At 44.8% G+C, this 13,061-nt stretch overlaps 1 protein-coding gene across 1 annotated transcript; it reads right to left on the bottom strand.

The window, feature by feature from the left end:
* Window positions 1–8,843: 8,843 nt before the first annotated feature.
* LOC308301605 (uncharacterized protein) lies at window positions 8,844–12,801 on the bottom strand. Its single transcript, XM_080745643.1, has 4 exons — window positions 12,663–12,801; window positions 10,174–10,315; window positions 9,795–9,887; window positions 8,844–9,529 (listed from the first exon to the last, which is right to left on the bottom strand). The coding sequence occupies exons 1-4, from the start codon at window positions 12,777–12,779 to the stop codon at window positions 9,498–9,500; spliced, it is 384 nt and encodes a 127-aa protein (XP_080601769.1). The 5' UTR covers window positions 12,780–12,801; the 3' UTR covers window positions 8,844–9,497.
* Between the last annotated feature and the right edge of the window lie 260 nt (window positions 12,802–13,061).

The raw sequence follows: 13,061 nt of genomic DNA, 5'->3' as shown, positions 1-13,061 counted from the left end.
GCAAGACGCACATGAGCACTCTTCCTGGAAGGTCCTTAGAGGTCAAAGTCAATACAGCAATAGTTCCTTAGAGGTCAAAGTCAATAGAGCAATGGTTCCGTCAGTCTAAGTTAGGAATATACTTATTTATTTTGGATCCAAGATGTAGTGGAGTAGAAGTAATAGTAAGTATTGGAAATTGGAAATCCACAAGTAAAGAACAAATATTGTATATTTTGTACTTAAAGGGATATTCCACTTTCAACAGGGAGCAGTGGTCTCTCCACATACACACCCATTGTAACTTCAAACATCATTTTAACCATGATAGATTCATTAAAAACACCCATTATTTTTTAATAATTATTTGGGAAAATGGAAAAAATGAAATACAAAAAAAAAAATATTAAAAATAAATGAAAAAAGTTAGCGAAAAAACACAGCCTGCTCACGTATTAGGAGGGTAGTATGAGTCACCAGAAAAGATAATGGGTGTTTTTAATGAATCTATCATGGTTAAAATGAAGTTTGAAGTTACAATGGGTGTGTGTGGGGAGAGGCTCTGGGCCTGGAGGGCCTGGTAACATTTACATCAAATATCTAAATATTGAATGAAGCAAATTAAAAACTGTTCAGGGTGTTCATAAAAGCCTGATTAGATGATACAATTACCAAAAGTTTTTTTTTGAAAGTGAAATATCCCTTTAAGTATATATGTACTTAGTTCCTTTCCAGCACTGTGTGGGAAGGAGAACAGAGCGGGTTGAAGCAGGGTGGAACAGGGAGGAGAACAGAGTGGGTTGAAGCAGGGTGGAACAGGGAGGAGAACAGAGTGGGTTGAAGCAGGGTGGAACAGGGAGGAGAACAGAGTGGGTTGAAGCAGGGTGGAACAGGGAGGAGAACAGAGTGGGTTGAAGCAGGGTGGAACAGGGAGGAGAACAGAGCGGGTTGAAGCGGGGTGGAACAGGGAGGAGAACAGAGCGGGTTGAAGCAGGGTGGAACAGGGAGGAGAACAGAGTGGGTTGAAGCAGGGTGGAACAGGGAGGAGAACAGAGCGGGTTGAAGCGGGGTGGAACAGGGAGGAGAACAGAGCGGGTTGAAGCAGGGAGGAACAGGGAGGAGAACAGTGGGTTGAAGCAGGGTGGAACAGGGAGGAGAACAGAGTGGGTTGAAGCAGGGAGGAACAGGGAGGAGAACAGAGTGGGTTGAAGCAGGGTGGAACAGGGAGGAGAACAGAGTGGGTTGAAGCAGGGTGGAACAGGGAGGAGAACAGAGTGGGTTGAAGCAGGGTGGAACAGGGAGGAGAACAGAGCAGGTTGAAGCAGGGTGGAACAGGGAGGAGAACAGAGCGGGTTGAAGCAGGGTGGAACAGGGAGGAGAACAGAGCGGGTTGAAGCGGGGTGGAACAGGGAGGAGAACAGAGTGGGTTGAAGCAGGGTGGAACAGGGAGGAGAACAGAGCGGGTTGAAGCGGGGTGGAACAGGGAGGAGAACAGAGTGGGTTGAAGCAGGGTGGAACAGGGAGGAGAACAGAGTGGGTTGAAGCAGGGTGGAACAGGGAGGAGAACAGAGCGGGTTGAAGCAGGGTGGAACAGGGAGGAGAACAGAGTGGGTTGAAGCAGGGTGGAACAGGGAGGAGAACAGAGCGGGTTGAAGCGGGGTGGAACAGGGAGGAGAACAGAGCGGGTTGAAGCAGGGAGGAACAGGGAGGAGAACAGTGGGTTGAAGCAGGGTGGAACAGGGAGGAGAACAGAGTGGGTTGAAGCAGGGAGGAACAGGGAGGAGAACAGAGTGGGTTGAAGCAGGGTGGAACAGGGAGGAGAACAGAGTGGGTTGAAGCAGGGTGGAACAGGGAGGAGAACAGAGCGGGTTGAAGCAGGGTGGAACAGGGAGGAGAACAGAGTGGGTTGAAGCAGGGTGGAACAGGGAGGAGAACAGAGTGGGTTGAAGCAGGGTGGAACAGGGAGGAGAACAGAGCAGGTTGAAGCAGGGTGGAACAGGGAGGAGAACAGAGCAGGTTGAAGCGGGGTGGAACAGGGAGGAGAACAGAGCGGGTTGAAGCAGGGTGGAACAGGGAGGAGAACAGAGCGGGTTGAAGCGGGGTGGAACAGGGAGGAGAACAGAGTGGGTTGAAGCAGGGTGGAACAGGGAGGAGAACAGAGTGGGTTGAAGCAGGGTGGAACAGGGAGGAGAACAGAGCGGGTTGAAGCAGGGTGGAACAGGGAGGAGAACAGAGCGGGTTGAAGCGGGGTGGAACAGGGAGGAGAACAGAGCGGGTTGAAGCAGGGAGGAACAGGGAGGAGAACAGTGGGTTGAAGCAGGGTGGAACAGGGAGGAGAACAGAGTGGGTTGAAGCAGGGAGGAACAGGGAGGAGAACAGAGCGGGTTGAAGCAGGGAGGAACAGGGAGGAGAACAGAGTGGGTTGAAGCAGGGTGGAACAGGGAGGAGAACAGAGCGGGTTGAAGCAGGGAGGAACAGGGAGGAGAACAGAGTGGGTTGAAGCAGGGTGGAACAGGGAGGAGAACAGAGTGGGTTGAAGCAGGGTGGAACAGGGAGGAGAACAGAGTGGGTTGAAGCAGGGTGGAACAGGGAGGAGAACAGAGCGGGTTGAAGCGGGGTGGAACAGGGAGGAGAACAGAGCGGGTTGAAGCAGGGAGGAACAGGGAGGAGAACAGTGGGTTGAAGCAGGGTGGAACAGGGAGGAGAACAGAGTGGGTTGAAGCAGGGAGGAACAGGGAGGAGAACAGAGTGGGTTGAAGCAGGGTGGAACAGGGAGGAGAACAGAGTGGGTTGAAGCAGGGTGGAACAGGGAGGAGAACAGAGTGGGTTGAAGCAGGGTGGAACAGGGAGGAGAACAGAGCAGGTTGAAGCAGGGTGGAACAGGGAGGAGAACAGAGCAGGTTGAAGCGGGGTGGAACAGGGAGGAGAACAGAGCGGGTTGAAGCAGGGTGGAACAGGGAGGAGAACAGAGCGGGTTGAAGCGGGGTGGAACAGGGAGGAGAACAGAGCAGGTTGAAGCGGGGTGGAACAGGGAGGAGAACAGAGCAGGTTGAAGCGGGGTGGAACAGGGAGGAGAACAGAGTGGGTTGAAGAGGGGTGGAACAGGGAGGAGAACAGAGCGGGTTGAAGCAGGGTGGAACAGGGAGGAGAACAGAGTGGGTTGAAGCAGGGTGGAACAGGGAGGAGAACAGAGTGGGTTGAAGCAGGGTGGAACAGGGAGGAGAACAGAGTGGGTTGAAGCAGGGTGGAACAGGGAGGAGAACAGAGCGGGTTGAAGCAGGGTGGAACAGGGAGGAGAACAGAGTGGGTTGAAGCAGGGTGGAACAGGGAGGAGAACAGAGCGGGTTGAAGCAGGGTGGAACAGGGAGGAGAACAGAGCGGGTTGAAGTAGGGTGGAACAGGGAGGAGAACAGAGTGGGTTGAAGCGGGGAGGAACAGGGAGGAGAACAGAGTGGGTTGAAGCGGGGTGGAACAGGGAGGAGAACAGAGTGGGTTGAAGCAGGGTGGAACAGGGAGGAGAACAGAGTGGGTTGAAGAGGGGTGGAACAGGGAGGAGAACAGAGCGGGTTGAAGCAGGGTGGAACAGGGAGGAGAACAGTGGGTTGAAGCAGGGTGGAACAGGGAGGAGAACAGAGCGGGTTGAAGCAGGGTGGAACAGGGAGGAGAACAGTGGGTTGAAGCGGGGTGGAACAGGGAGGAGAACAGAGTGGGTTGAAGAGGGGTGGAACAGGGAGGAGAACAGAGCGGGTTGAAGCAGGGTGGAACAGGGAGGAGAACAGAGTGGGTTGAAGCAGGGTGGAACAGGGAGGAGAACAGAGTGGGTTGAAGCAGGGTGGAACAGGGAGTAGAACAGAGTGGGTTGAAGCGGGGTGGAACAGGGAGGAGAACAGAGCGGGTTGAAGCAGGGAGGAACAGGGAGGAGAACAGAGTGGGTTGAAGCAGGGTGGAACAGGGAGGAGAACAGAGTGGGTTGAAGCAGGGTGGAACAGGGAGGAGAACAGAGCGGGTTGAAGCAGGGTGGAACAGGGAGGAGAACAGAGCGGGTTGAAGCGGGGTGGAACAGGGAGGAGAACAGAGCGGGTTGAAGCAGGGTGGAACAGGGAGGAGAACAGAGTGGGTTGAAGCAGGGTGGAACAGGGAGGAGAACAGAGTGGGTTGAAGCGGGGTGGAACAGGGAGGAGAACAGAGTGGGTTGAAGCAGGGTGGAACAGGGAGGAGAACAGAGTGGGTTGAAGCAGGGTGGAACAGGGAGGAGAACAGAGCGGGTTGAAGCAGGGTGGAACAGGGAGGAGAACAGAGTGGGTTGAAGCAGGGTGGAACAGGGAGGAGAACAGAGCGGGTTGAAGCAGGGTGGAACAGGGAGGAGAACAGAGCGGGTTGAAGCAGGGTGGAACAAGGAGGAGAACAGAGTGGGTTGAAGCAGGGTGGAACAGGGGCCTCTGTGTTTTGGGATCAGCAGAATGTGCTGCCCCGTGTCCGGATGGCTGGAGATGGGTGACTCCATGCAGTGTCTGTAGTGTTGTAGTAGAGTCCACCTAAAAGCCAGTCCAAGTCAACACCATGTCCGAGGGGGAAAATTGGGAGTCGAGTCCTGACTCGAGATAGTCTCGCGTGGCCAGACTGTTGCCTCCGCGGTTTGCAAATGCTCCCGGCATACAGTCTGGGGCACGAAAATAGATACGATGAGTGCGAGATAGAGCGGATGTGACGCAACCGCTCCCTTGGTGCAGTAGCAATAATACGTCCTTCTGGAAGCGCTATGTCTCCTTTCAAAAATGTTGGGGCGTTATTTCGTCTTTCTCTGGTGTTGTTGGTGTTACTTCCATGATGTTTTCAAATATTTTCTTAAACTATACACCCATTACAAGAATATGCTACTCGAATGACTCCGTCTGTGCGAGTGTGCTTCTGTTATGTTTCCAATGGGACTACCAGGGGACTACAGTTCCGTGCAGCAGTGTCTACTTCCGATACTCGCCGTCCAGGAGCTGCCGTTCCAGACTCTATATAGCATTCGGAGATTGTGGAATAGTTGTCTGGCTACGCGAGACTAGACTTGAGACAAGTCATTGACTGGAGTACAACAACACTAGTGGAGATCAGTGACCCCATGCAGTGTCTGTTCCTCTCAAACCTGGTGCACCCCAGGGTGCCCCAGGCACCCCAGGGTGTCAGGGCACCCCAGGGTGCCGTGACCCAAGTCCAGCAGGGATGCCTCAGAGTCACAATACTTTGATAACATTTGGAATGTATCAATATCACTTCAGTTTAACCACTTATACATGGCAAAGCAGACCTTAGTTAGCACTGTACTGTGATCATTTTCAGTCTACTACAGTACACCAAGTTATTTGTTGACAATTACGTCAACAAATAAAAACTAGACTAAAACGTTAGGGAGGGACAAGTGGACAAGAGATGCAGTAGAACTAATCATTTATGTGCATGCAGATCTACAAGTTGGAGCTTGTAGGTCGACTATTTTCAGCATGCAACCGAGTGTAAAATCAAGCATTGCGACGCCATCACGGCCCGCCAAAATAGATTTGTGTCGACAAAATCAACTGTAGATGTTGTCAACTAAAGTCTGGTGATATTTAGCCTCGTAGTCGAATAAAGCTATTCTAGACTATCACAAAAATAGGACTAAAACTAAGTGATATTTTATTCAAAAGACTATAACTAAAACTAAAACTACAACCAGATTTGCTGTGAAAATCAACACTGGTCAACACCAGCAGTGCTGTGCTGGAGTTAGTGAAGACATGGAATGACTGTTACTGTACAATCTGATTGTTTTTTGATATGAAGACTCTATTAGAAGGTCGCATAGGAAACTGTACAGTTTCATGGCAGTATAGTTCACTGGTACAAGGTCAACTAAAAGGATACACCCAAGAAAGCACAATCATGGCTTATTTAAATTGACGTCCTTTTTTTAAACTCATATAACATTGAATGACAGACAGATATAAAAACAGTACTATATGCAGAAGAGATCATCAGAAAAAACTGTCGTAAAATAAAACACAATGTAAAAAATAAATGGTATTTACAATAGAAATGTCAGGCGGAGGTTAAGATATAGGCTATGTTTTCATTTACCAGTTTCGAGTAGCAGCAATAGCAGCCACTTCTAAGTGGCTTTTCTGAATAATTAACTAACAAACTGTACAACCTGAATAATTAACCAACATTAGTTGTACTATTTTTGCTGTCATGTATTATAATGGACTTGCATGTAGCCTTTGGCAGGCATGCCACTAAAGCAGAGAGAGAGAGAGAGAGAGAGAGAGAGAGAGAGAGAGCATTAATTTGAGTCCATAAAGGTCCTGTTCTGTTCAGCTCCGGTGCTTTTGTGTGTCTGTGCGTGCGTCCGTCCGTGCGTGCGTGCGTGCGTGCGTGCGTGCGTGTGTGTGTGTGTGTGTGTGCGCGTGCATGTGTGTGTGCGTGTGTGCGTGTGTGTGTTGCCAGGGTGGAGGTATGTAAGCGTCCCCAAAGAGAATGACAGGATGGACGGCAAAGGAAACACACTCATCACAGCATTAAAGAGCGGGCGAGAGAGAGAGAGAGGGGGAGAGAGAGAGACAGAGAGAGAGAGAGAGACAGAGAGGGTACGTCGTCCACATATCTCGCTACAGATGCATTGACCTCCATCCACTCCCATGTTAAGAGAATAACCCAGAAGAGGCATTAGGTCTCTGATGGAAGATGCATTATGCCGTTGTGGGGTCACGAGCTCAAAGGGTTCAATACAGGTTCCTGTAGAGACACTCTCTAACCAATAGGACAGACCTGCTGTAAACACTGGGAGAACGTCACTTTGTTGACACTCACATTAAGTTGCTCAAGTGTGAAAGTTCAAAGTTAATGGAGTAATGATGCTGCCATAGGCAGTGGCGTTTGGTCTCTTCACCAACCTCGGAGCCAGATATGTGGACAAACCCAGAGAGACAGAGAGACAGAGGGGGGAGAGAAGAGAGGGGGGAGAGAGAGAGGGAGAGGGGAGGTGGAGGGGGTGTTCAGTAATAGGGTCTTTGTTCTTGGTGGTGTGACTCACAAAGCCTCTGCCAGCGCTCCACAGCTTAGCTACTATTACCACACACTGTGTGTGTGTGTGTGTGTGTGTGTGTGTGTGTGTGTGTGTGTGTGTGTGTGTGTGTGTGTGTGTGTGTGTGTGTGTGCGCGCGCGTGCGTGCGTGTATGTGTGTGTGTGTGTGTGTGCGCGTGCGTGCGTGCGTGCGCGTGAGACCTCTCAGTGACTGGAAATTGTGTAATGTAGAACTGTAAAGATATTCCCGTGGAATCAGTAGTTTTAATTGAAGGCAACAGTCATGTAATCACATAACATGTGTCAATAATGGCTTGTATCTTGTGTGTCTGCTTCTATTGTCTATGGAAATATTTGTATATCCTATACTAATAAACAACTGAATGTCTGTCTGTCTGTCTGTCTGTCTGTCTGTCTGTCTGTCTGTCTGTCTGTCTGTCTGTCTGTCTGTCTGTCTGTCTGTCTGTCTGTCTGTCTGTCCAATGTCTGCCTGATATACATGCATGCTGACATCACTGAGAGTAAACATTACTTCTGAGACTTCTACATTCAATCCCTCATATACTGTGCTCACCCCACCCCATAACCCACACTGCACATCATATTCATGTCAATTCCTTAATACCACAATGTACAGAATGCAGAGAGACAGCGTAGCGTCTCAGTAAACTATAGGATCATAGAATGCAGAGAGACAGCGTAGCGTCTCTGTAAACTATAGGATCATAGAATGCAGAGAGACAGCGTAGCGTCTCAGTAAACTATAGGATCATAGAACGCAGAGAGACAGCGTAGCGTCTCAGTAAACTATAGGATAGGATCATAGAACGCAGAGAGACAGCGTAGCGTTTCAGTAAACTATAGGATCATAGAACGCAGAGAGACAGCGTAGCGTCTCAGTAAACTATAGGATCATAGAACGCAGAGAGACAGTGTAGCGCCTCAGTAAACTATAGGATCATAGAACGCAGAGAGACAGCGTAGCGTCTCAGTAAACTATAGGATAGGATCATAGAACGCAGAGAGACAGCGTAGCGTTTCAGTAAACTATAGGATCATAGAACGCAGAGAGACAGCGTAGCGTCTCAGTAAACTATAGGATCATAGAACGCAGAGAGACAGTGTACACTCTTAGAACAAAAACTAGGCTCTACTCAATTTTATTGGTGAAACATTTTTACACTCAAAAATATTGAGTAAATATTACTGATATGAAATCAGGTAAATGAAACTCAATTAATTTGAGTAAAAGTAACCAAAACTTTTACGTACTTATTAACAACTAAAATTGAGTACAATGACCTAAAGAAATTGAGTAGATTTAATTAAATGATTTAGTCAATGCCACAAAAGACTACAAGTAAATACATTGAAATATTAAGTAGATCTAATTGAATATTAGAGTATGATTTAACAAAACAAATATGTCACATTTACTCTATTCATTTACTTTTATTGATTTAATTCATATAGTACCATTTTACCCCTTTCATTTACTTTACCTTTTACTCCAGGAGTACATGATGTCAAATGAATACACATGAAATAATTATGCAGATAATTATGTTTTTAATCAACTCATTTTGACCATTGTAACACCACATCAAGTATGAACATTCAACATACTTTAGTATGTAAATGACATGCAACAATGCCTGCAAAAACAATATGTTTAAAGATAATGATCAGGAAAGGGGTATCCCTGACACTTTTAAAAATGTTAAAGTTTACTAAAGAGCAGTGTGTGTTCACAATACTGTATATAAGTACCTCTAATTGAACTGTGCATACTGTAAGTAAGCAGTCTGTCAAACATTATGCACCATAAGAACAATGAGCCCATCAAATAAACAGTAAGTCATAACCACAAAATACATTAAAGAAGACAGTCAGAGGCCATTTGGCATGAAAGGAAATCACAACTTGGAATATGAAATAATAAATAAGCATTTACAGTAGCTCAACATTTAAACATATTGACTATGCACACGTGTAATGTCTATATGCTAAACTGACCTGTTTGCATTATGACTCGAATGCACCAGAAACAAACACTTTACATGAACTAATTACTATCAGCAACAAATACCATTGCAAAAATGCTGTTTTGACAATAAATCCACTTTCAGTTGGTTATACCCACGTTCTGAGAGCATCTTGCTGAACAGTAGTCGGCAAGCAGACATTTTTTCAGTCTCTGAACTTTGGCTGAAAGGTGTCCGGGATCCAACTCAACTAGTACTTTTTGGAACATCTCAAGACCATATCTGAGGTTCTTGGGGTATCTCAGATTAAAGGCATAGAACAGTCCCAACAGATAGCAGCAGATCCCCAAGATTGTTGAGGGCAGTGATGCCCTTAATCACAATACCTACATCAGTAGGTTCATTCATTGAGTCCTCTTGGTTCTGCAGCAGGTAGATCTTCATCTTCTTCTTCATCATCACCTCCTCTGTCAACTTCTCTTCTACTCTGACAGGTGCACCAGCAGCTTCCTTCCTGCACACATTGTGAAGATAATTGTTTAGAGCTCACTTTCAGGCTAAATGTTACAAGACACACAGACACACATTGAGCAATCCTAGCTGTCTCCACACATGCAGCCCTGGGCATAATCTTGAATAAGTTGGACCAGACATGCAACGGATGCAACAGCCATTCAGCCAATGTCACAACCTGCTCTGGACATCACTATGCTGTTTCTTTGCATGTGATGGTCTCATCCACGATCACATTAAAACGTCAAAAAAAATATTTTACTAACTTGAAAGTCCTTGATCTTGACACTCTCTTCTTCCAGATGGTCGACGAGACATCGGATGATGACCTCTCGTGTTCGTTGATTGGGGATTCCTCTCTGCAGAATAGAAACATAATTATTTGAACAATAAAGAAAAAGTATGACTGCACTTTCATAAACTAACATAAACTTTGGCAATACAATTGTTTCCACAACCCAGTTTTAGCAACGGAAGCTGGGAGACTGTCCTTAGTAGCTATTAAGACATACATTTAGAAATGAATAATCAGGAGAGAGAGTTGCAGGGGATAAAGATGAGTTTAGCATAAATTAATGTAGTAATTATTGTCATTAGCCAGGTGAAATATAATTAAAGCAGTTAGAGTAAATGAAAGTTTCATACCTGAAGTAGAATACTCATTTGTGCCCAAACTGCCCTTCTTGGACTGGAACATGGACAGTAGTTTGGGGGTATAGAAGTCCAACATTGCCATACATTTTGGCTCAAGATTCAGTGTGGTGATCATCCTGAACTTTGCACTAACCTGGAAGACAGAGATGAGGGGAAGAGAGTAAAAAAGAAGACGTGAGATTATAGATCTGGTATTTTCCCCCAGGATAGGGATGCTAGGGTATACAAGTGGTTAACTACAATGACAAGATGTCTGTCACATTCAGGTCTAATTCCTGTAACCATTTCTGTAAACATCTAACAAGGCAGGCCAACTATCCTTGATGTCTGCTGGCTGACAACATCATGTCATCTAATGCTTAATATCTGCAACACAATTTTACAGGGATATAGTTAATAATAATAATTGTATACTTCAAAAAATAGTGGATATAGCTGATCTACAGCTCACAATCTTGAGCTTGTAAATTGGTCATTTGAGCATTTCTGAAGAAAAAAAAAGATAATAATTCAAACTAGAAAAATATTGTTCCTTCGAAACAATTGTGGGCTCGCTTCAAGCCGGAAAACAATGGCTATAAAAGTACAAAATGTCAAGATCGCAGGCAGTGCTCTCTTTGACGTTACTGACGTCAAAGATTGGTCTATTTTGTTCGAAAAATGTGTTGTGCAAAAGTTGACCCGCTGGTGGCGCTATAACAGGCCAATGTAAGAAGGGTGGTATCTGTTCCTTGACCTATTGGGAATGTGCTTGCAAGATTTCACACCCATTGCAGGCTGTGTTCATGATTTGAGGTGTTTTTGGCTTTGGCCACTTTATCGCTGCTTGCAGCTATATTCATTATTATTTTTTATTTTTTTGTGTGTGTGCACTTCATAGGCATATTAGATAAAGGTCCTTAGATTGTGTGTAGAATGTTTCATGCAAATTGCACAAAAAAAAATCCTAATGGGTTTAAGCGTTTCACAAACTGCTCAAAATGATATAGCGCCCCCCTTTGGCCAATTGGGGTAAGATTGGTTTTAGTGATATTTGGACTAACACTCTACATCTTTGCCAAATGCCATGAACATGTTACTTTGCATGTATGATTTAGAGGCAGAAGAATAATTTGCATAAAACTGCAATATTCATTGAATTTATTTAAAAAAGCATGTTTCAATTTTAAAGAAATCCGATCTGACAGATCTTTAGATATCGGTCCAAAGTTCACGTAAAAAAGAGTTTTGTGCACGTGGAGCGAAAATTCCAGAATAAAAGCGGGTTTACGCGTTTTACAAACTGCTCAAAATGGCGGAAAATCGAAGGGCGGAGCTTACTTAACAACGACACAGATGTCTTCCGCTCGAGTCAAAGCACGCGTATAACAAGTTGCATGTCTTCAAACGAAACGAGTCATGACTTATGCCCGTTTGAAGTTTGAATTTTCAAACGCTTCGTATAGCGCCCCCCTTTGGCCGATTGGAATAAAATTGGTTTCAGTGATACTTTGACTAACCCTCCACATCTTTGCCAAATGCCATGAACGTGTACCTTTGCATGTATGATTTAGAGGCCGAAGAATAATTTGCATAAAACCGCAATATTGATTAAATTATTAAAAAATTATATTTCACTTTAAAAAAAATCTGGTTGATCAATCTGACCGTATTGGTCCAAAGTTCATGTGAAAAAAGTTTTGTGCACTTGACGCGAAAATCCCAGGAGGAGATAGATTTTTACTGTTTTTCATATAATTCCGAATTGTGGGAGACCTAAAGGTCAGAGGTCAAAAGTTAGAGGGAAAAAGTTGTTCGGCATGAGGAGACGCATAAGTGTATACAGGTTTCATGGGTGTATGTATAACACAGCATGAGCTATACCTGTTCAAAGATCGCACTTTCGAAGGCTTCCTACAGCGCCACCATTTGGCCGATTGCTATAAAAAATAATAGCACACTTCGCCACTGTAAACTGAACACATTGATGTTTTTATTTTCATTTTCTCACTAAGTATGTAGGAGTAGAAAGGAACCGAAGATCCCGTCTACTGATTGCCTGATAGATAAATAAATAATGACAATATCTAAAGTGTGCTCGCCTTATAGGCGAGCCCACAATAACTGACACCATGTGAGGCTTAGTTAATTTATGATTCCAATAATTACTTGGCCAAACCAAAATCAAGGAATACCGTATAATCATGTTGCTTATTTACTTCATACTTTTTCCAAGTCTTTTACACATGTAATCCTCATTGAACACCATAATAGATACATGTAGATAATATGTAGGCCTACCTGTGCATTTTATCTTCATTGTACACACCATTGTATGCAGCTGTGCATAGCTTGTAATAAATGCAAAAAGTCATGACTAGAGGGCTTGCACATTACCCTCACTGTGACCTTAACTAGCTGCAAACCTTTGTAAAGAACACAAGTTATACCCAATACATTTATGTAGCCTATATGCACAAAGATACAGTAAATCTACTTACAATATTTGCAAACACTCTCCAGGTCTCTTGTTGAAAAAGATGTGTGCTGCTGCTGCTGCTGCTGTTTGTTGACAGAATGTTCCAGTAGAATTTTCCCATGAACCCTTTTTTTCCCATGAACCCTTGTGTACAATTTTGAATCTTAGTCATATCTACTCAATTGTTTAGGTTGTTGTGAGAGATGAAAGATTATTTAGTTGGAATGAATAATAATTAAGGGTCTTTTTAAATTGATCCATATAAGTACTCCATACTCAAATATTATGAAGGAAAATTACCAAAACAAATTGAGTATAATTCATGAATAAAATCAGTTAGTCAAATACTAATTTATTCTCACGAAATTAACTCAAATAATATATGTACATCTAACTCAAAACGAACAGTTGGATTTTTACT

The sequence above is a fragment of the Nannobrachium achirus genome (assembly GCF_963921795.1).
Source record: "Nannobrachium achirus genome assembly, chromosome: 17".
Lineage (NCBI taxonomy): Eukaryota > Metazoa > Chordata > Actinopteri > Myctophiformes > Myctophidae > Nannobrachium > Nannobrachium achirus.
The sequence above is the reverse complement of the archived record's forward strand: the minus strand, read 5'-3'. Positions and strand labels throughout refer to the sequence as shown.

Excerpts from the sequence above, each read along its gene's own strand:
- LOC308301605 (XM_080745643.1), bottom strand. The coding sequence starts at position 12,779 with ATGGGAAAAAAAGGGTTCATGGGAAAATTCTACTGGAACATTCTGTCA. Across the intron at positions 10,316-12,662 it reads GGAGAGTGTTTGCAAATATT|GTTAGTGCAAAGTTCAGGAT; the intron begins GTAAGTAGATTT and ends TCTGTCTTCCAG. Across the intron at positions 9,888-10,173 it reads AAATGAGTATTCTACTTCAG|AGAGGAATCCCCAATCAACG; the intron begins GTATGAAACTTT and ends TCTATTCTGCAG.